Here is a 24102-nt window from a genome sequence, read left to right as displayed (position 1 = left end):
TTTCTATTAAAGTTCCTAGTGCCACAGCATTTTTGTGGTGTTTTGTGTTCTTTCATTTCATTTATGCAACAACCCACTGAGCTGAAACATCATCAGTAATATTGCCAGTTTCTGAAGAAAGAGGACAAGGTGGAGATATTAAGTGGCTTGCATAAGGCTTCTTATCAAGTCTGTACCAGAGCTAGGATTACAGTTTGGAAGCTCTTGAGTTCTTGTTTGGTATTCAGCAGCCTAGACTGTGACATTCCACAAACCCGATTTCAACCTCTTATAAAATAATAGAGGAAACATAAAGGAGTAAAATTCTAGAAAAAATAATGTTACTGAAAGTTTTCTCAAAAGCTTCAGTAGAATAAAATTGGCTGAAATAGTCCATTCATGAATCATTTATAGCAATTCCAGAATAAGTAAAGATCAGTTGCTACTTTAAAAAAACATGACAAATTTGTCAAAAGAATCTTCTTGCCCTAAGAATAATTTTTAAAAATAATTTATATTGGCCCAGTTATGTTTAATGTCACATGTCCTGAAAAACAGCTTAGTACATAATGGAGAAGGTTTGTAATGACAACGGTTTTGTAGGGAAGATATCTAACCATGCCATGGGTATCCTTATTAGACCTAGTTTGAAATAATGTCTTTAAATTCTAAAGCATTAAAACAATCCACTGATTAAAATTTCGATGTATTTTGGGACTGAAAACTCCTTTGAGAGCAGAGAAAACTGGTGAAGTCTCTTAATAAAGTTAGAAATATGAAAACTATAGTAGGTGACTGTCTTACTTGCCATGGTTCATTTAATCCTCACAGTGATACGAAGCTGAAAAGAAAACAAAAACACAGAGGAAGAAACACTGCGAAATGAGACCAAACAATCTTAGTGAACATGTGATTAGCTTGAATGTTAGATGACAGCAAATATAGCTAAGATTGGTTTTAGGCAATCCATAGTATCACCAAGTCACCAAGTAAAGAGGAAGACGGCAGTTGTGCACCACTTACTGTCACTATACCTAAAACTGAATATTGAAAACAGAATTAGGCCACAGAAACTGGAGAAAGTCAGAAATGCATTAAGAATTATTAAGAAGCCAGCAGAAATGACTGATGAGGGAAGATTAAAATAACTTGCTGTATAAATTATAAATGATGACTCAGAGTAGATGAGATAGAGGGCTCCAAATAGATATGGTCAAAATATTGGAAGTGTAGGGAAAAGTCACCAACTTTTGTTTGCCTTTTTCTTTAAAAAAAAACAACAAACAACCAAACATCAAAAAAGCTCATGTTCAGTTCTATCTCCAAAAGCCTAACTAACAGCACATAAAGTCAGCACATCCCAAGATGAAAAAATTTCATTATTAGTTTTCTGGATAGACATATCCAACACATAGATCACAATCAAGATATGTTAAAGAGTAATATAAAAGTTAACCCTTTATTTGTCTGACTTTCATTAGTGTCAAAATATCCTGATTGTATTCTCTTTCCTGGTGATATTTTAAAAGCTGAGGCATTACCTGAGGGATAATACCAAAGGTCCCATTCTGGAATTTGCTAATTGACCTCAATGTCCCGTTGTCTCAAGTATTCCTTGGAAAGGCATATTTCTTTATGCGATTAGACAGGTAATGTAGCATCTTTACCCTATTTTAAATATCACTTTGCTTAGAATCCCAAATAAATCTAGTGGGGTTTTTTTTAGATTTGGTTTTAATACTTTTTCCCTGAATTCATTGTATTATTTACATAGATATACTGGTATGTGCTATCATAATTATTTTCTTATCTTAGCCAACAGTACTATAGTTTGATTTTGCAGTTGATAAGTAGATAAATCCTTGTATTTAACAGGGGTTAAATATGATGGGGTATATACATCTCTCTCACATAATCTGAGTGCTCCTCAAAAAATTATATTATGGAAGTGTATTTCTTTACATGATTATGTAGATTTATTTTCTATATCCTGAGAACAAAAAGTATGTGAATGGGAAGAAAAATCCCTATAATTCTGCTGACAGATTGTGTTTTCTTCTGCCCATTTGGGGGGGAGAAGGTGCCAGCACCATGAGCTAGTGCAAGGTAATAAGAAAATGTAGCTTCTGTCCACCTGCACAGACCTCAGAACTTCTCCTCTTTCCTCTCCCTCCTTGGAAGTGGTGCTGCTCCTGAGACAGAGTGCACATCTCCCTCTTAGTCTTTCAAATGTTTAAACGACTAACCCAAAAGAATGTATTCCTAAAAGCGATTTATTATATTTGTCTGTATGGTATCATAAATATGTAGTTATTTTATTTTTTTAATTATATTTTATTCACCCTCTCTAAAGAGAGAGTATTTATCTCTTTGAGAAGAGTGACAACAGAAGTGTGATCTGCTACATCATTTTATTTTTTAGTCCTTTGTTTTCTACAAGAGGTGGCATAGCAAGTATTGATGCATTTTGTCATTTATATGGCTCTAGAAATTCCAGCTTGAAGGGAATGTTGTCTGTGTTATAGACACGATGTGTCAACCCCTGCTTATAAATAATTGAAAGGAAAACTTAAAGCTAAACCATAAAAAAATAAAATAAAAATAAAAAGTCAGAATATCTTGGGGAGAGAGAGGAAAAGCAGATTCTTTGACTTTAATGAGGACTGGAAAACACCAGAATGTTTTGATTTGAATTTAGCTAACCATCTTACGAATAACTTTTTTCTTTATTTGTGTGACCTAGATATAGTAATTCATTAAAAGTGAATTTAAAATATAAAGAAGAAAGGATGCTCCAAGGCAAAATATATTTTATCTGATAGTTTTCTGTTCTCTCTCTTCCCTCCTTCTATCCCTCCTCCCCACCATGAAATATCTGATATTCTTACTTCCAACAGGTACGTAAAATTTTATAGAGGTTTGTCAAGTACTGATTTAACTGAGATAAAATAGTTTTTAATGACTGCTTATTAAAGGAATTAGCATGAATATTGAATTTTCTCCATGAAATATTAGTATCACCTCAAGATAAATCTATGTTGTAGGACATTTCACCCACAGAAGGACACTTCCAGTGTTTAAAAATCTTAAATTCATCTGCAACAGTGCAAAAGTATCAATGTTGTCACTGTTGCTAAAAAGTAATTCAAAAGGAGAGAAAATATATTATGCACTTAAATTTTTTTATTATTGAACATTTTAATATTTACTGATTCCTAAACCTTGAAGATACTATGTCACACAAAAGCTCAGCTGTTAAAGCAATAATTAAATCTTGATAACTACGGAAGTTCGCTTATTAACTGTGGCTGGATAATAGAAGGGCAGAGAGAAATTGCTTGGAAATGCTGAGAGTACCATGTGTTTTGGGTCAGAGACCAACCATGTGTCACAATGCTATATTTTGACCTTCTAGAACATATTTGATATTTGCCAGAATGCCCATGTTCAGTTTGATTCCAAAACATCCTAGCGAATATTTTTTTACAGGCTGTGCTTTTTATTGTGGATTTCATTGTGGAGACATATCACTGTCCAGCCACATGTCTGTTTAGGTCTTTCTCTGCCTTGGAAGTATTTCCAATTATCAAATGTGTCTATGCATCTTACTGTGAAAACTTTATTATTGTAAATAGTAAAAATCAAGATTTAGAATTTAGTGGTGCTTAGAATAAAATGTGAATGATGGAACTTTTCATATTTTAAAATCTTTCTCCACAGAATTAGTCTTTTGCTATCACACAAACCTGATAAAGAGTGCTAGTTATTTCCTGGTTTAGCTCTACACATGATCTCAAACTGAATTTTTTTTGGGGGGAATTAAAGTTTATTTCATTTTTCCTAACATTTTCTTTGTAAATATAATAAGTACATATAATAAGTACATAAAAGTTTGATATTAAACCTCTCTCAGTGTAAGCACCATGGTTCTAACTATTTTCAGAAAGTGTTTAAGTTTTCATTAAAGGTTTTCATTTTTTTTTGTTTCATTTTTTCTTCAGTAGACTTTAATTTTTCCAAAACTCACTGAAAGTAATATTTACTTCATTGAAAAGTTATATAATTTTTTTCCATTTGCTTAAAAGAAGCAAATGGTTTATTTACAAAAGAAAAAAAATAAAATAAAAAAAGCTCCAAGATAAAAGCATGTAAATATGCAGAAGCTCCTGAAAGTACTGCTAAACTTGTTGAAGGCAAATTTTTTAAAAGTGAAACTGGATGTAGATTTAAAAACAAAACAAAACAAAACAAACAAAAAAAAAAACACAACAAACAAACAAAACAAACCCATCAGTGTAAATCTTTTCTAACCTCTTTTAAATAAATTTATCTGAGAATTTAATTCTAACAGATTTGTTCAGGTTAGCCTTATTGGTCTATTCAGCATAGGAAAATTTCCGAAACAAGTTTTCATTATTCAGTAGAAATTTACCTGGGCTCATGAGTTCCCACCAGTCTTTTAAGACGAGAAACTGTTGTACAACTAGGAAGATGCTGAAGTGGATTGGTCTCAAAATCCCTTTAAACAGCTTAGGTCCTCAAGTCTCAATCTGTCCCAAACTGTTTTGCAGTTTGACCAAAATTTTGTCTCTTCAAAGACGCATTTTGCATTTTGCTGTGAAGAGTCATTGGTAAAATGTGTAAGCAACAGAGGGAGCAGAGGTCCAATAAGACTATCATAGACCCTTCAGTACGCCCAGTAGGAATGCCTGGGAGTTACTGGGATGTAGAATTTGACAACTTGTTCCATTTTCCTTTGCTTCAAGTCCTGTGCTCTTCCCTGCCCTGGGACACAGCACAACTGAAAAAAAATATCTTTGTTTTCAGTATTCTGAACCATTAGGAGGAATTTGTATGACTGAGAGATGTGGGTTCAAATGTTCATCTTATAGTCTAAAGATGAGTTTCACAGCCACAAAGCAATGCTTTGTCATGATGGTCCTTAACTGACCTTCATCAGAAAATGTTGGAAAAATTAAGGAAGCCAGGGCTTAAAATCTGTCCCCCTTCAAATTGTCTGGTTTAGACTTGTCCCATGTGTGTGCTGGACAGTAGGAATCTCATTTTAGTAATTTGTATTTTCATTCCTGTTTAACATGTTAGAAATTTTAATGTTTAATACAGATTTGTAAACTTTACTCTTTGAATCAGAGATCTATGTAGTAATGGAAATGGTCTAATTTATAACTTTTAGATTCAAGTACACCAAGACTTAAACTAGTTAATTCTGGGTAAAATAATTAAATCAGCTACTGCATAAAATGATGTAGCATATATTAAGGTGTGGTGAATAAATAAATAGGATTAAGTATATTGACAGCTAGATGTTATTCATAAAGCATTTAAGAGACATATTTGGCATATAGAGGATATTTATTACCAGAAAGCGTCACTGCAATAATAGGAAATTAACACGATACCTTATTAAAGGCTGCAAAGAAATAAGATTATTTCAGATATGTTTCTCTCACTTCTTCATTGATTTCTGAGGTTGTATGAGTTACAATGTTTGTGATTTTACTGATAGCTCAGAGAAGCTAGGTATAATTCAGTATTCAGAGATGCATATTGTAAGTGAGTTGTAAAACGTACCATAAGTTCTTTCTCATTATAATGAAGAACCCACGTATCTTTAATTTTTATGAAACGGTCACAATACTGTTGTACGTCAATGAGTGAGGCAATCAAATCTCAATTATTCACATGTTAATATTATTTTCACACTTTGAATTTCTGCAGCATGTTTTCCTGACTGCTCATTTGAATATGAGAGAACCCATCAGACAACTACTTTTCTTTGTGTTATAAAAATATTGTAAATTTGCATTGCAAAGAACAACTACAAGAGATAAATATTCAATTCCTAGTCAAAGCCTATTTAATTTAGTGGATTGTAAAACTGGGAAAAAATAAAATTAAGATTTCTATGAAATAAAAACCAGACTAGTTCACTAAATCCCATGTTAAATGACTAAACAATGAAAGAAATACAGACTGTAGTACTCTAGTGTTTTGAAAACAGTTCTGATGGTAATAACTGAAGACTGTCATTGTGTAAAATTTTCATGAAAGTCTTGTCTGGCAGAAGATTTTCTGTAGATTTTGTCCCCTTGTCATTTTTATTATCAGTGTATCGGTTGTGCCAAAACATACCAGCTGAGGTCACATGATTCTGTTAGAACTTATATAAAAATAGATTGAGAGACATCTCTTAGTCAAACAAATGCAAGTCTGAAGTCTAAAAAGTAGAAACAGAGACAAAAAAAGTGTCTTACTGAGAGTCATACAGTAGGCTAGTGGAAGAGACAGCTCTATCAGTCAAGTCTACTGCTTTCTAGACCAGTGGTATTACTTGTGAGACACTACCTCTGTGAGTGTAGTAAAACCAGTTCAGCTACGCAACTGATAAACATACACAGACAACATTAACAAGATGCTAAGAATTATATAGGGACAGATACAGCTTTTTTTTCTGAATCTTCACAAAAGTGAACACAGTATTGTCCATGTTAACTTTCCCAACAGAAGTAGAATTTACACACTGAAGTGTTGTGCATCTTGGCATCACAGGGGATACCAGTGATTCCCCGTTCACCAGCTACTAGACTGCACCAACTTTTAACTTTATGACTGGCTATTCTGACATGTTACCTCTTCAGTTTGGGTCATTAGGGCTCTTTAAGCTAACATGGCTATGCTATTGTCATTTTGACTGCTGTATAAATACAGGTATATCTAAGATGGGTTTAAACTCGCTAGTTCTCAGATAATATCAGCAATCTACTTTATGCCAGCATGGAGTTCAATGTGCATTGTATTTATGTTTTGTAGATGGTTTGCCTTCAAACTATTATGGTACCAAGCATACTATTATGACTGTTCTCAATATTCAAATTAACTATATATAAACATGACTTCGACATGCATGATCTGCACAGCATCTAGAAATATACAGTATTGAGTCTATTGTATGATAAAGTTCAGAGGCTTTTCATCAAGGCAATTTTCCTGGTTCTCGATTATGAAATTTGTGCATGTATATAGTATCTTGTATTTCCAGAAAGTATTTAGAATTAATAAGGTTACAGAAAAACGTTTTTTCTTGTTTTCTACAGTTTTTTCTCTAAATGCTGTAATATGAAGTAAGCTGTCATATTGTTAAGCAAGTGACAGCTATTTGACTGATATCTCCACTGCACGTATTCATATAATAAAGCAGACTGTTTACTAGGACTTGGGAGGACTGCCCACACATCTCCATTGCACATTCTTACCTGAAGGATGGGATTTGGATCTTATGTGATGGAGATGGTCAAAGTGCTGATGGCTGCAGTCATGACCGTTTTGTTCACTAGGAATTGTGCAGAGTTCAGTAACAATGGTTTCTTTTTTTGTCAGTCTAGCTTAATATATAGTAGCTATTGATTTAAAATATGGAACTTTTGCTAGTTAGTATCAGGATTCAGGTGTCCAGAATAGAGGTCATTATTCCTTTTCATCCCAAGAAATGAACTGAGCTTTAACTGTGAGCAGTATTTAACTGGATTCTTTTCTTGTCTGAGCTGTTACTGTGACATGATCAAAAGTATGAACAGGTTAAAAAATAGTAACATAATTCTTAGCTGTAGGACATGGCCTATATTTGACTACTGTCTAAATGACCTCCTTGTTACAAAATAAGATTTCACTACTTATTATATATCCATATATATCCATATTTGTGACATTTCTGTTGTCTAATATAGCTAAAGAAAATATAGCTAAAGAAAACCCAGCAGAAAGACAGGACAACTTTTTTCATTTCGCCTCCATCTAAGCAAATGGATGTAAATGGAGGGACCTGCTGGCAGGTGGAATTTGTGTACAAATTAAGAAAATCAGGAACACTTCAGAAGTGTGAAGCTAGATGAACACAAAAAGTGTTGGGTTTTCTTTTTTTTTTTTCTTTTGACCAAACTTTTCCAGGAATCATGTAGGTATTTCCATCTTAGATATGCTAGGATGCATTTAGACTTGTGACCGAGGAAAGAGCAAAGCAGCAAGCAAATCTGTGTTCCTATAATTAAGAAAGTTTGTTTTCATACTTTTATATTCCAGAAACATACGCCACCTGTGCTTCCCTTGTCCTTTCTCTTTTCTTTTTTATACTGAATTAATAGGGAAAATTGTTCTGATAGAAACATATTGATTGCAGTAAAGAACTGTATGTTACCTCCTCTGCAATCCTCACAATGGTCAATATTTAACTGGTGAGAAATGTGCTCTGGTTGACACTTCCCGAACAAAAGCAGAGTTGTCTTTCATTTTTAGTTTGTTCTCTATATGGCCTTGAATGTTCATTTCTTTGACATAAGATAATGATTCATTCCCTTGTTTTGCAGATCCTAGATGGCTAGGTGCTTAAAAAGTGAATAATGAATTTCTAAGCGCAAATCCACATATGTTTACAGTAAAACTCCACTATCACAGCATTGTATTAAGAGATGTATTGGTATATTTTATATATATAAAATAAAACTGTTTAGTTTTACTTATGAGCAGTATTTTAAATTTGCTATTTTGGTTTTATTGATAATAGTTTTTAGAAGGTGTAACTCTTCTGAGTTTAGATCCACTACAAGTGAAAAATTAAAAGTAAATTATTGCTGGAAAAATCATCCAGAGTCAGGGGTAACTGTATGATTTGAAACATAATTCTCTTCATTCTTTATTTAAGGTTAAAGACAAGTGATCCAACCATGACCGGCAAAACACAGACCAGCAACGTCACCAATAAGAATGACCCAAAATCCATCAACTCCAGAGTCTTCATCGGCAATCTGAACACAGCCATTGTCAAAAAAGGTGATATCGAGGCGATCTTTGCAAAGTATGGGAAAATAGTTGGCTGCTCAGTGCACAAAGGTTATGCATTTGTACAGTACATGAGCGAGAGGCATGCAAGGGCTGCAGTGGCAGGAGAGAATGCCAGGATCATCGCAGGGCAGCCACTAGGTAAGGACTTGTTCATATCATTGGAATATTGTTTTCTCCTTCTTTTCTATTTGAAATATCATCTGCTCGTGGTGCCTTGGGGACTAGTATGTTTGTTTTGCCATTGTTACATCTAAATGTATCTCCACGATGTTGGATCTGGCAGAATTTTCAAAGTATTAGATGTTACCTAGGTTTTACAAAATATTTAGTGCTATAAACTGCTGATTTATTAAATACATCACTTCTGACTTATTTGTACTTCTCTATGTAATCTCATTGTCATGAATATGATTACTCATGTGAGGAAAATTTAAGCATTTTCTCTTACATTCTAGTTACTAAAATTAATGTGATATAAGAAGAACTGTCTAATAGATGTGATTATCTTGCATTTAATGAATCTAAAATAATATCCAGCCCAGTGGAGTGCCAGGTTTTATACTGAAGTAAAAGCAAGAGTTTTGTCAGTCCTTGAAATTGTACTGAATCAAACTGCAATGATGTTATGCATTTACAGAAGTTTATTATTTAAAACTTTGGAACTTTTATTCTTAAAAACTTTAACACTTCTCTAAATGAATCTATGTTGTAGTTATTCTCACACAATGTTGTCGACTGTTCAGCTGAACCCCAAATTTTAAAAAAAGTGTAATATTTTTGTTTTCTAACGCTTTGTCATGAATGTTTATGTAAGATTTCATTGTTTCTTATTGCAAGTATTACCTCTGAAAGCTATTTGCGATTAGATATGGAGGCTGTGAACGATAAAAACATGTGGGGCGCAGTACTAACCCCATCTGTCATATACATAGTAATGATGGACAGTACAACAAGATGTTTGGTAGTAGCCAGAGATCTTTCACTAGGCCTCTGAATGATATTGCGCATATCCAAACCCATGTGTGTAACGGCTATGTCAGGAAAAGGCGAAGTGTAGCTACTGGTTTGGTTTCAACAAGTCACAAAGAATGGATACGGCTTATTCATTTTCAATTTCTTAGACTGTGAAAATCTATTTTTCTGATTATTTACAAAAATGGGTGCATTTGTGTTAGAAGGGTTGTTGTTTTGTCACAATTCCTCAGCAGTAATTTGAAGTTTTATAACTCCTGTATTTTGGGTTCAAAAGAAAAACAGATTAAAGAAATCCAATTACATTTTAGGGGAGATTACTTTGCAACTTCTTAAGGAAAAGTTATATATATGAGTGAAATAAAAGGACTCAAGTGATAAATGCAAGGCAGCAAAGTCAGTCTGTGGGATGGCATTATTAGAAGATGTTTCCTGGAGCAGTGTTCTCCGAGCAATAGGCCATGTAATGCCATCAGTGCATTATTTACAGCTCCTTGCACACTGGTCTGACCAGATTTTTTTAAACTGAGTTTTCCTAAGGCAATAGATCTGTTATTACTATGACTACTGTTGCTAGTCTGTTTTACTATTTCTTGTGGCATCTATAATATGCCAAGTGCTTTGTAGAACGAGATGCCCTTGCTCCTCTCACAGTACTTTTGTGCTTTGTATAGAAGGTAAGTGAAGTTGTTGTAAAAGAAATTAAGAGATCAATAATTGCTTGAATTGTTCAAATCCTTTAATAATAACAGACAGTTTATTCAATACTGAATTTCAACTGTATAATCCTAAAATACTTAGATTTTTCTGCAGTCTTGTGATGGCATATTTCATGCCTCAATTCCTGATGTATCAACGAATATAAAGAATAAGCAAGGCAAAATCTTTTTTAGCCGTTCCGAACTTAATTTACTCTTTTTGTATATGAAATACGGTTGTCATTGGTATTGTTTGACAAAGAAAATGTATCTTTAAAAGTGGTACTTCTCATTAGACAAACTATTTCCATAAATTCCTTTTAATATCAGTAGACATTAACAGTCACCTCAGAATAATGAGGATCTGATAGAATTTCCTTGGCATTATGACCCAGAAGAAAAACTTATGTGAAAACTGTGCATTTGAATGAAAGAAGGTAACATGTAGACTCATTACTCAATGAAAAATTACTTTCTTCTCTGCCCTGAGAGCCTTGAATTCTGAAATAAACAGAACTCATAATTTTGTGTCAACAGTCACGGTATGGAAAAGGGACAAGATAAGCCTTTTACAGATGTACAAATAAACTTCATTATGATAGCTGAATTTTCTTTTAAATTGAATTAGAATATAGGAGTTATATAATGTGACCTGGATGGTAGTCAGTTGTGGAAAGTTGTTTGAACAAAAGAATGTTTGGAAAACATTATCCTATAGTATATGTCTGATAGTACTATGCGCTCTAGTACTCAGTACCTCACAAAAGAAGGAATAATTTAGTTTAGAGCTCATTATTAATCTACATTAGTTCTTTCATGATTTTGACAAACTGACCATTTATGTTAACTCTTGTCTTCTATGGATTCCTGCCATTCAAAATTATGATATCCTCTACAGCAACTTTACCTGCAAGTCAGAAAACGTTCACATATTTGTAACAGAAATTAAAAATTGAACCTGTAAACTCCTATAGCTATATATAATGCTGCACAATTCACTGATGATTCTGTCAATGTTTCTTCTGAGTTGGAGTCCCGAAGTCTTAGGCTCCATAGGTATGTAAAAGACATTTTGTTTGACAAATTCCTCAGAAGTACAAATCTAAAGCACTGGGAGTGCCCTCAGTCTTCTTGTGGGTCATCATAATTGGCCTTCTGGTCTCTTTGAACAACTCTCAAACTCCTACTAATGTGTTTGGTGGCCAATGATTTGCAATGGCTATGCTGTGGATATTGTAACTTCAGGGAAGTGGATTTCATGAGCTGTGTGATTATTTCCAAGTTTTCTGTTCCATGAAGAGCAACGTGTTCTGAAAAACTGTGGGGAAGAGACTGTAAAAGAACAAAAAACCCCATGCTTAAGAAGTTTATTGGTATTATTGTGAAGTGCAGTGTAGTTTCTTGAAGTGATATTATAATCTTCATGGAAATAGGATGTTTTCCTGGTCACAGGCCAGGGACAGGTCAGTATTGGGCACAGGAGTCTGCTTCACAATGGCTATTTTGTGAATTTCTTCAAGTTGGAGCCAAGAACATGTTCAAGTTGATCTAGGACAAAACTACATGTTCCCAGTTGTGGGAACACACCCACGTAATCCTCTCTGCTGTATCACCTCAAAAGTTTAAACACATCTACAAGTTAGACAACATTTGGCCTCCTTCCCACATGAGGCAAAGAGACAGGGTGAAGAGGAATTCTTCTGAGGAAATACCAAGCCTGTCCATGAACTTTAACAAGAGTGATTTCACCCCTCTGTAGTAAGAGGAGAACTAGAGACCTGCTTGCTCCAAAGCAAATGGTGAAAGACCCTCACTGTAGCTGTAGGTTGAGCAAGCTGCAGCAAGAATGAGACTTTGGGGTACATGATGGAGAATACAGTTCTTCACCTGATATTTTCTCCTGCCTTTGTAGTTTTTCACAAGGGTCACAGCGATGCTATTTTAACTTCTTTATCCATTCCAGCACACACGAATTCTGTGAAGCCAAATACCATGTAAAAGTCATTTAATGTTCTGTAACTTTATGTTATATATTCCTGTTTACCTTGCGCAGTTGACAAATATATGACACAGCTTCCATCTAAAATTCTGGTATAACTATCACATCAACTTCTACATCATAATGTCCAATTGCTTTGCTTGGTTTATAGCTCAAAGCCTTATATTTCATAATTATATGATCTAATTTTTTTTCCTCTTTCATGTGCATTTTAAAATCAGAATAATTCCTTTAACCTCAGAATATGTTTTAATTTGTCCCAGAATAAGAGCCAGACCAACACACAGGCACCTTGAGAAAGCAAATTAAATGCTGCAAGACTAGTACTTCTGGTGTCTTCTGTTGCTTCCTTTAAGATATCATGCAATTTCATTCTTGGATGCTAATAAAAAGGAAAAAGATTACAGTACCAAGAGTATGAAAGACACTGTAGTTCTTCAGCTGATGCCCTTTTTAACTAACAAATTATTTCCACTGTATCTTCAATCATGTTTTGTTGCTGTAAGCATTATTCACGTATGTCTGCCTTCAGGTCTAAATTAGATGCAGTCTCTGAGTACCAAGTGAGTGCATATTGACATGTAGTCTAAGGCAAGATAGTGGTTGCAGATAATTATTTTGGGTGACATACTCTATTGCACATCCTTTTGAGAAGCATAGAAGCCCTGCAGGGGCTTTCTAAACAATGACTACCCGGTAGAAAACATCCAAGGAGGAGACCAGGTAATAAGGAGCACTTTTAGAGAGGATTGACATATACCTTTATTGTAAATTGAATTGATGTGACAATCGGGCTGTTTTTCCTTTTGTTTCCCTTGTCTCTACTCAAATCAGATCCTCTTTATTTTATACTTATATTGTTCAGCAACACTGAGAGATTTAACTACATATTTGCAGAACTATGATTACCCAGACTGAATTAATTTTTCACCTCAATCTGAAATCCAGACAACATTAATTATGTAATAAATATTTGTATTAAAAAAAAATAAATACTTATGCTGTTTTAGTGAACTCATTTGTAAAAAATGCACTTTGTCTTTAAAAATTACACATTTATCTAAATTTTCTTCATGACTAAGTTTTCTTTGGACCAGTGGTACATTAAGACAGGAAATTAAAAACTGAATTAGTGATTATTCTGTTTTAACTTTGCCATCAGCCTTCAGTCAATAACACCCAAGTGCAGCAATCGTTCATTTGTACAAGCATAATTCATGATTTATTGAAGCAGTCTTGTTACTCTTACTCACCTACCTCCAGCTACCGTAATGGCAGGATATACCTGTGCAGGATAGCAGGAAAGCTATGCTATCTTGTTTTAAATTGTATGGTGGAAGAGCAACTGAAAATGTTTTTTTATTTTGCTTCTGGCAAATCTATAAACAAGTTTTAATGTGGGTCAAAACATTCTAGACAACAACAATGGCTGTCTCAGAGAAACCCCAGAGATGGTACTGATACAATGAAAAAGTGGGTGCGTTTTGATATTTTAATTTATATTTTAATGAGACCTTCAAAATAGCAAACTTTACATACATAAAATAATTCATTATATATTCAAGCTATATTTCAAGTCTTATACTTTTAAGAGATAGGATATTACATGTTCATATTACTGGACCAGAAAAGGGGATACACTTCACAGAAGATCCTTTGTCCCATGTAACTTGTGTAGATGCACATTCTAATGTTTTGCACTTATCAGCATTGCAGCATGGGTAAATAATCTGAGAACTGTAACTCAGTAATGTGCATGTAATTGTCTATCAAGTGAGACTTAGACTGCAATTTAAGTTCTGCTGAACCATAATAACTATTCATTGTGTGGTTTTTAACACTTAAATGTTGTACCTCAAAGATTATTTGATTCTTCTGGTATAATAATCCCCACTTTTCTGAATAGAGTTTAAACATTTAAGTGTTTAATACACATGTGAAATACTGTATATAATTATCATGTAAGTTTAAACAACAACAAAAAAAGTTTAAATAAGCAAATACTTGAAACAGCAGAAAATATTAATCCATAAATTTATCCACAAACCTATAAAACCTGGGAGATGTCATAGAGGTTGGCTTATTGTGGGGATGACTTTTACATTTGCTGAACTCATGCTGAATACTTCCCCAAATGGGATCAATTACTATTGTAAAATAGCTGTCAACATGAGGGCCAAGTTTTGAGAAAGTTTATGTGATCCAATATTTTTATGTTGAACAAGACAAAAGTAATGATAAAGAATAAATTAAAATACCAAGTGTTTTTCTTACAGAAGCAAATAAATAAACTGTCCTGGTTTCAGCTGGGATAGAGTTACTTTTCTTCCTGGTAGCTGATATAATGTGTTTTGGATTTAGTATGAGAATGATGTTGATAACACACAGATGTTTTTAGTTGTTGCTAAGTAGTGTTTATACTAAGTTAAGGTTTTTTCAGCTTCTCATGTCCTGCCAACAAGAAGGCTGGAAGAGTGCAAGAGTCTGGGATGGGACACAGCCAGGACAGCTGACCCAAACTGGCAAAAGGAATATTCCGTACCATGTCACATCATGCCCAGTATATAAACTCGAACGATTTGGCTGGGAGGGCCAGGTCTCTGCTAGGGGGACTTGCTGACCATCAGTCAGCAGGTGGTGAGCAATTGCATTGTGCATCACTTGTCTTCCTTGGGTTTTATTTCACTCTCTTTCTGTTATCTTCCCTTTCATTACAGCTATTATTATTATATTTTATTTTTTATTTCAATTATTAGACTGTTTTTATCTCAACTCATGAGTTTTACTTGTTCTCAGTTCTCCTCCCCATCCCATCAGGATAGTGGGGAGGAGTGAGAGAGAGACTGCATGGTGCTTAGTTTCTGGCTGGGGTTAAACCATGGCAAAAACAAACAAACAAAACCCACAAGAATTATGTATATGTAGTCATGATGAAAATAAGTCTTCGATGTCTCAGGAACCTAGAGTGAAACTAAGGATATCAACTTAGACCTGTGCTGTCTTTGTTAAAGTCTTTTCCACTAAATCACATCTTAGTCAATGTCCTCATCATTCAGCCCTCAGGCAAGAACAGAATATTACAGAACTTCTCAAAAATTGTTAATTAACCTTCCACAGATTAGTTCTGTGGTTGTTAAATTTTACCCACTAGGACTGACTTTTTAATCCTATTTCAACCTGTTCCCATATTTGGGAACCGGTGTAATCCCATTTCAGTCTACTCCTGCATTCAAGAACAGGGACCCTGTCTAAATCTAGCTCATAGGTCTCCACCTTCTTGATGACCACCCATGCCCTTGTGGTCTTGGTGCAGCCTGTGTAACAGCAGACTTGTCAAGTCTCACTGTAGGGGATCATTGTTCATAGAGGTCTTCTGATATTGGATAATTTCCCTATGTCCATTCCCATTACACATTTTGGTGTCTCCCAATACTTTGATACTTTCTGTTGTTGAACCAGTAAGGTTCATTGTGGCTATTGTCTACAGACATAGCAGCAGACTATGCTGCAGCACTACAACACAGTTTCTTTCCTTGAACCTAAGAAGATGATTAACTCTTGTTGTCATTCCATGGTCCTGTTTGTTGTGTGTGTTTTTAATCAGCGTTTTCTCATCCTATAGTCACATTGACATGAACCATTTCAAGAAACTACAATTTTGATCTGACTTTCTGGCAGAAATAAAAGTTTATCATGTTCAGAAAAGTACAAGTGCATATTAAGAAAATAGTTTAGCTATGAGGTGAACTCATGAGAGCAAAGCTTTACTTTTTGATTGCTTGGGGTCTCATCCTGTGAAATTCTTCATATATTCCTAAACTATGATAAACTAAAATTTGAAAAGTTGTGCCTGACACAAGACTGTGTACTCTGAACAGCCTGATGTCAGTTCATGCAAATGTTAAATATTTCCTCCATCATAATACCAAGAATAATGATCTGATCACTTGCCCTCAGCAGCTGTTTTTGTGAGAAAAACATTCCTTCAAGGCTGTATACAAATGCATATAAGGATTCACTTTGTTTTCTGCATGGCCAGTTCATCTTTAAAATCATGGACAAGATGGTGTTATGGGATCTTTCTGTGTCCTTCTCTGCTGCTTCACATATCTGTATATAGCACAGGGTTTCATGTACATTAAATGCTACTTTTTTCATTTCATCCTTGGGTTTCATAACATGCTACACTTTAAATCCCTCAAATCTGCTCGCAACAAATATTTACCCATTCATGAGTCTGATATATCCATTGTAATTTTGTAAGTTCTTTCCAAAACCTTTAGATGGTGTTACCTCAAATTTCCCAGTACCTCAGCCTTTACTCCATGATATCTTGATGACATCTTTTTTTAGTGAACAGTATATAGTAGTTCCCTCTTGATTTGAACAGAACTTTGTTTTATTTCTGTTGCAGCTCTATAAGAAGTTAGAGAAATTGTTTCCCTTTGTGGCCGACAAAATCCTTTACATTTTCTTAAATATACTTGTTTTGATTAGTGACTGCCGGGATCATTAAAATTTGTATAGTTAGTCTACAAAGTTTCATTCTGAACTGTCATAACATCATGCAGTGATAAAAACACTGTCATGATAAGTTCTCTCATAACATTCATTTCAGTGTCTCATGTGGGATGTACTCTATAAAAAGAAGAATTATCTCGAGGGTGCTCTGCAATCTTTGGTATTGTTCTAGGAAGTCTACAGCTTCACTTCTTTCCTTCATCTAGCTTGATTCAACTTCCATGCATTTGGCTTCTTTCACTTAAACACAATCTCATCTGGACTGAGTCTGATATTTTCTATTTGATCATTTGAAAACACTTTCTTCACTATTTCATCACATACTGATAGAGTTAGTGCTGCTAATATCATGACTTTATCATGATTTTATATGCATGCCTCCCACATCTCCACATTTTCTTATTCTGTTGTTAAAACATTTCCCTTGCTGACCTTGTTCCAAAAGGCATACAGAGAAATTAATATCTGCTCCAGGGTGTATGGAAAGAGCACAGGTCAGATGATTTCTTATCTAAATCTGACTTGCCAATATTTGTCTTTCTAATCTGCAATTGGAAGTATGGGGGTTTTTTTTAACAGGTATTCAGCACTGAATAGGTGACAGGATAGAGTAATGCTATTTTAGTGTACTGCAGAATCCAGGCAAATCTCAGTCCTGCTATTTGTCTTTTGGACTATGACTGCTAAACCCATGAAATAGCTTTCCCTCCCAAGACATCACTCAGCTGTTTGGAAGAGAAAAATATAGGAAATATTCCTCCTACTAGAATACTGATGTAGCAGACAAAAATCCTTCACCTGATAATAGTGTCAGTTCATGGAGGCAGCTGTGCAGCATAATGAACTTTTAGGATCACCCTTTCTCTTACTTTCCCTTCTTAACAGCAAGGTCAGCTAAAATGCAAGTGTTCTTTTACTGTTTAGCTTAAAAAAGACAAGAAATGCTTGTGAAGGCATATTGGCTCTCTCAGATTTGATTTCATGTCTTAAGCCTACTTTCATTTCACACCTAAGGAAAATACAACAGAGGATATCTGTTTCTTTCTCAGCAAGGGTCTATCTCAGGTTTCACATTTAATCCTACGATTCCTCCAACAATAGACAACTTCATCAGCAGAACTGTGTAAATCATGTATATTGGGGAAAAAAAAAATATTAACACCTTCTTAGTAACTCAATTATTTTTCAGCACTTCATACCCACAAAGTGAAATTCACAGACAAAAAAAAAAAAAAAAAAAAGAGAGATATGACAAACAAGGTGCTCAGATTCTATACTACTGCTCTTTCCTTCCCCAGAGAAATCTCAGTATTACTGAGCTCCAACATGGACTTACACAGTTCTGAGTAAAACTCAGTTTCTAGGTATTTTAATGACTCAGAACTGAACACTGTTCATGTTCTTGATCATTACAACTCTTTAAGTGACTTTAGTCTCTTCTAGAAAATTAACGGCAGCTGAATCAGACTTTTTTCCATGGCAAGACTTGTAACTTTCAAAAGGTCAACTGAAAAAGAATTAGTCTGTTTTTTAGTATAAAGCTGGATATTTTCACATCTATTTTAAGTTGTGTAGAGTTCCTCTATTCCTTGCAGAATACCCCATATTATTTACTTCCAAATTATAATGTATCTATAAGAACACATTGTTGAAGTTCAAACCCAGCCTGGAATTTTTAATTTGACATATCTGTAAGTTTAGAGTTATGAATCCTGAGTTTTATCCCACCAGATGATAACAGCCAGATAACAGAAATCTGAGAACATAAACTAGACTGTTCCAGAAAGAAGTACAAACATTTCCACAACTAATCCGCACTAGTGCTAGCTAAAACACATCTCCCAGCTACCAATAAAGCTATCCTGCTTCATATTTCCTAATTAGCTTGATGACACTTAGCTTATTTATGCCCCACTCCATTGCACAGCACAGACATATCTTTTATCACGTTGTAATTAAAAAAAAAAAAAAAAAAAAAAAAGAAAAGACACATTTAATTCTATGTATCTGCGAAAGCTGGACAGGACTTGCTTGAATGTCTCTGCTATGATAAGATCCATCTCTTTTTCTTTTTTTTTTTTTAAGTGTGACATGGTGTGCTTAAACAATATATTTTGCTTTCCTTTGCATTAATCTCAGCATTTTAATTATTTTTTTACTCTATTTCTGTTGCTTATTTATCTAGTCCTCTCCCTGATGTAAGCATTCACTGATTGACATTATCCAAAGACACTTTTGTTATGATCATAGTGATTCCTATGTGTTGTTAAAATCTCATCGAAAAGAGAGCATTTCCAATTGACTGCTGAGGTAATTTGTTGTAGACATCTGTCCCAGCTCTCCCACTGTTTGCAGTTAAATGGAAAATTTTAAGTCTCTTGTGCTTTCTTTCAGTCTGCTCCTGCTACTTCATATAAATATGAAAGAGAGAGGAACAGAACTTAATGAGTTTGAAGTGTGGTGGCAACTTTCATGTCTTGAAACAAATTTGGGAAGTGTATAATGTTTTCAAGTTCTATTACCTTAAGTTTTCTGGACTCAAGGTCACTTCTCACTTCATGAAATCTGTCTGTTTACTTAGTTTTTCAGGTGAAGCACACAATATTTGACTGAAAAAAGCAAGTGTGAAACAAAGAGTAGATAACAAACAGTTACTAAATGATAAGAAAGCCTGTTTTGGCAAAATCTGAAGCCATTTCAGGATATAATTCTCTTCACAGTTGTACACTAGATGATAATTCGACATCTTAAATTTTAAAGAAGCACTTAAAAATACTTACTTTTTATTATTTCTTCAGGTAAACATCCCTTGATTTGACACTGCCATAGAATTGTTGGATTATAGAATAATTCAGGTTGGAAGGGACTTCTAAAGGTTATCTAGTCCAACTTCCTGCTCAAAGCAGGGCTGACTTCAAAGCAGTGACAGTCCAGATTTGTTTTTCAGCCACTTTATAATCCACCCATGCAGGTCATACCTCCCAGTCTTGGCTGCAGGGATGCTATGGGAGATTGTGTCAAAGGCCTTGCTAAAGTCAAGGTGAAGAGCACTTACACCACCTCTTCCCTCATCCACTAAATCATTCATCCCGTCATAGAAAGCTCATTGGGCTGCTCAAGCATAATTCGCCCCAGCAAGTGTACTGGCTGCTCCTAGCCATCTTGTCCTTATGAGGCTGGACATGGCTCCCAGGATGATTTGCTTGTAATTTTCCAGTATATCTTATCTGGTTGGTCCCTCTTCAAAACTAAAGGCCGTCCTGAGCACACAAGTAGATCTGACATATATGTTGGAACAGCAACAGATTTATTGTCCTGCTCCAAGCTGTATAGGTGAGGCACAGGGCTCCCAGAAACTGTGAGTACATGATTTGCTTCTCCTCACAGTCCCTTTTTCAGCCTCAACTTTTCTAAGTTCTACCCCTTTACCTCCTAAAAAGGTCTGGCCCTGTCTACCCCTAACACACTTTTCCTGGTTTTCTTAATTTTACAAATTTATTTGGTATTTATAAAAGATTGTCCTGGAAATGTCTCTGTTATTCATGAATTCTCTTAAGGTCATAAAACCCTCCCCTTGTTTTTTAGATCTGTAACATTTTGCCATGTACACGTTACTACCTTTTAGTAATGCCAGTGGTGGGGATTAGCCATCTGCATGCAAACCTTAACATTTACAATGAAATGAAGTGATGTTAATTATTTAAAGGTGATAGACAGCAGCTCCACAATAGTATTAGCCAGTTCTCTTACCACCCCTGATTGTATCTTGTGAAGTCTCATAGGGGCGGTGATAATTATATTAATAATAGGTATTTATATTTCAGCCCTTCACTATGCAAAGAAAAACAGATGCCACACTAGTTTTTAACAAAATCAGTAAATTCCTTGGTGTTTTCCCTTTTCCACAAAAGGATTATTGCTTGCTTTTATTTTTAGTCAAGACAAGAGTAACAAGATTGTGAATTTAAATCTGATTTCAAAAGCATTTTATTTTCTAAGTGAGCTGCAAAGACATAGATGATTAAGACCTTTGAGGTTACAGTGACTCCAGCAGATGATCTGGCTGGAGATATTCCCCCATAAAGGGAACAGTTCTTCTGAAAAAGAGTAGAAGAAAATACAGGAAAGGAGTAATGCAATGGTGCTCTGCAAATTGTGCAATGTTAACAGTTGGTATTTTGGAACCTTATGAAACTGGGCTATAGGGGTAGTAGGTAGGATGTTCCTTTTCTTCACTAGTGAAACAGGTGGGTTAAAAGAAATGAAAGAATACATTATAAAAACAAGAATTATTAGATATAGAAATAGATCTGGAATGAAATAAATATTTATATAAAGTGAAAGATTTACTTTGAATTGGAACTCCTTATCTAAAAATGTACCTTAAAAGGCACAATTACATTATTGATTAGAACAATTAAGAGGATACTTTAAACAGATGCAGTTTTCAAAATTCAGAAATCTAGCAAAAGTTTGTTGCTTTGTGTTTTTTTTTGTTGTTGTTGGTTTTTGTTTGTTTTTTTTTTCTGTTTGGGTTTCTTGTTAGTTTCTTTGGGTTTGGGTTGGGTGGGGCTGGGTTTTTTACCTAATACACTTTAGTACATCTGACAGATGGGACAAATTACCATTCTAGAGTGTCAAAGAGTCCCTCCTAACTGATAGGCCTAGTGGGAAAATTACTATTTGCCTTTGTCTAACTTTGAAAAGCAAGCTCAGTGCTAGATGATCTTGCTGCAGTTCTAGGAGTTTCAATTGTCGAAGTTTGAAAGGACCTAGTTATATCTTGACTTCCAGCAATGACATTTCACAATTATGTAAATAAAACCACAACTATGTCTTAAGCAAATTATTGACATTAGAGACTGCATCGAGTTATTTTGGTTTGGTTTGGGGTATTCTTAATTGAAAAAAAACAAACAAACAAAAAAACCCAAACAAACCTATTTTAGATTTTTTTAAAACTTAAAAAAAAATTATTCCACAAATGATTATTTAAAAAATTTTATTAGCAAAACCTTAACAGTGAAACTGAATGTGGTTTTCCTATCTAAACCATGTGTATAGTAACACTATGCGCCAACCTTTAATTTTAAAGTATGTATGAAGATCCCAAAGGGAACTGGGCTGAAGCTTAAGCCATCTTCACCTGTTAAAATTAAATTCTAATAATGTTTTCAAAAGAGCATGAAAAAGGAGTTTATGGAAACACTTCCATGTCACCACTTTTGTGGAAGCCAGGCTAGTTTTTTGGGTAAAAGTGTAGTTGCTGTTCTAGATTTTTGCTTTCTGAGGGTTCTTTTTGATTCTTGGCCAGGTTTGTTCAAAATTATTAGAGAAAAGTTAAATGAAAGCGATAAACTTACAGTAAAATAAAATCAGCACTCATAGTAATTGCAGCAGCTGGAAAAGCAGTTGTGAATTTTTACAGCCTGACATTAGAGGTCTTTATTTTTTGTTAATTGGCACTTACTGCTGCTTTATTTGTTTTCTAGTCTTAAATTTTGGGGTTGATGTATTTATATCTACAGGCAGACAAAGAAGAAAAGGCAGAAAAAATGGGATTTTTTAGATGTAAATAATCAAAGTGATTATGACTGTTTTCTTTGGGATAATGTGCTACGTGAGGTAACAAATTCAGTCTAATCTGCTGGAATTAAAACTATTTTGATCCTAGACAAAGTCTCTGTGTATAAGAAAGTCTTAAAAAAAAAAAAAAAAGAGAGAGAGAGAGAGAGAGAAAAATAAATACGCTATTTCCACAAGGAACATATTGACCATAATATAGTGGACAATAACAATATCAGCTTCACCACAAAATCCTGCTCTCTTATTTCTACCAACAGAACAGAAATGCATTAATAACAAAACCAATTTTTAAACAGAATGTTCCCATTGCATCACCCTTTCTCCTTTTTCTTTTCATCCTGACATCCTTGATTTGTATTAACACTTACTATACTTACGAAGAATAACTCCTTTGCTCCTTACACTGATGTCATCATTTTGCTCATCATTCACTAAGTCCAAAACCATATTTTGACTCTTTCAGTAAAATTCCTGCATTTCCAGTTTTGATTTACCTCTCCCAGAAAAATCTATTTTCTTCTTTTTCTTAACCTAGCAAGTATCTATTTAACCAACAGCTCTTGCTCCCTTGCTATTTGCCTTGTTCCTCAGATCTGTTCCTTTCAGCTTCTAACAGGGAGCTTTGGTAATCCTGTACACTTTCAGTTCCCATTGAGGGATCAGCATCCCTGTAAGGATGGAGGTGCAGGACTGTGTGGTCATACCAGGCCATTCCCACGGCACTTTTTCATGAGAGACAAAAAGAAGATTGGCATTTCCTCATTGACTGACTTACACAAAACATGACAAAAGACACATTAAATCCAATTTTCTCATAGTGACAGTGTCGTAAGTACTATCATTTTACAAAAGCAAAGATGTGATTCGTTCGGGTGTGTTCAGACTCTATGACATAAAGCACATAAGCTACTGGGCAAGAATATTTTGTAGAAAGTCAAATCACAGGAGTTTGTCTCACCATGATTCATATTCAGTTAAGTGGAATAATACACAGAGCAGAAAGGTGAAGCATTGTAATTTATTGTAACTTCATGTCTTTTCTCTGTGAAATTGTACACTGCCTTAGAAGCAATGCCTGAAAGGGCGATTGGTTCAGGGCCTGGCCTAGTGTCACAGATACTGATGGATTTAACCACAGTCTCAGCAGCAAGACAGCAGCTTTAACTCCTTCAAGAGTTAAGTATTCTCCCAGTCCTGGTTAATGTGCTACATGAATTTTGTGAAAGAACAGTCCAGGGATAGTAATTCACAGGGAATGTAATTGTTTTTTTCTTTTAGTGATTATGTAAAATTACCAGTAGTCTTCCAAGCCATCTGTTTTAAATTTTGATGATATGCAGTATATCTATAGTGAGATACTTTGACAATGAACTACATCACCACTGTATACAATATATTTATTCCAGTAAAAGTTCATTAGTATTCACAGGGATCCTCTGGCTTTGTGATACTAGCAGAAAATGTCAAATTGTTCTTAGAATTTATAAGAAG

At 34.7% G+C, this 24102-nt stretch overlaps 1 protein-coding gene across 7 annotated transcripts in view; it reads left to right on the top strand.

The window, feature by feature from the left end:
- Positions 1-24102, top strand: part of RALYL (RALY RNA binding protein like) — a 397087-nt gene that overhangs the window by 177982 nt on the left and 195003 nt on the right. For all 7 annotated transcript variants that reach the window (XM_074898776.1, XM_074898780.1, XM_074898779.1 and 4 more), the window contains one exon: positions 8696-8973. In XM_074898776.1, coding sequence (XP_074754877.1) covers positions 8718-8973 — 256 coding nt within the window. In that variant the 5' untranslated portion in view covers positions 8696-8717. The remainder of the gene's footprint in view (positions 1-8695; positions 8974-24102) is intronic.

This window comes from Athene noctua, chromosome 2, assembly GCF_965140245.1.
Source record: "Athene noctua chromosome 2, bAthNoc1.hap1.1, whole genome shotgun sequence".
Lineage (NCBI taxonomy): Eukaryota > Metazoa > Chordata > Aves > Strigiformes > Strigidae > Athene > Athene noctua.
This window is presented reverse-complemented; position numbering and strand designations above follow the sequence as displayed.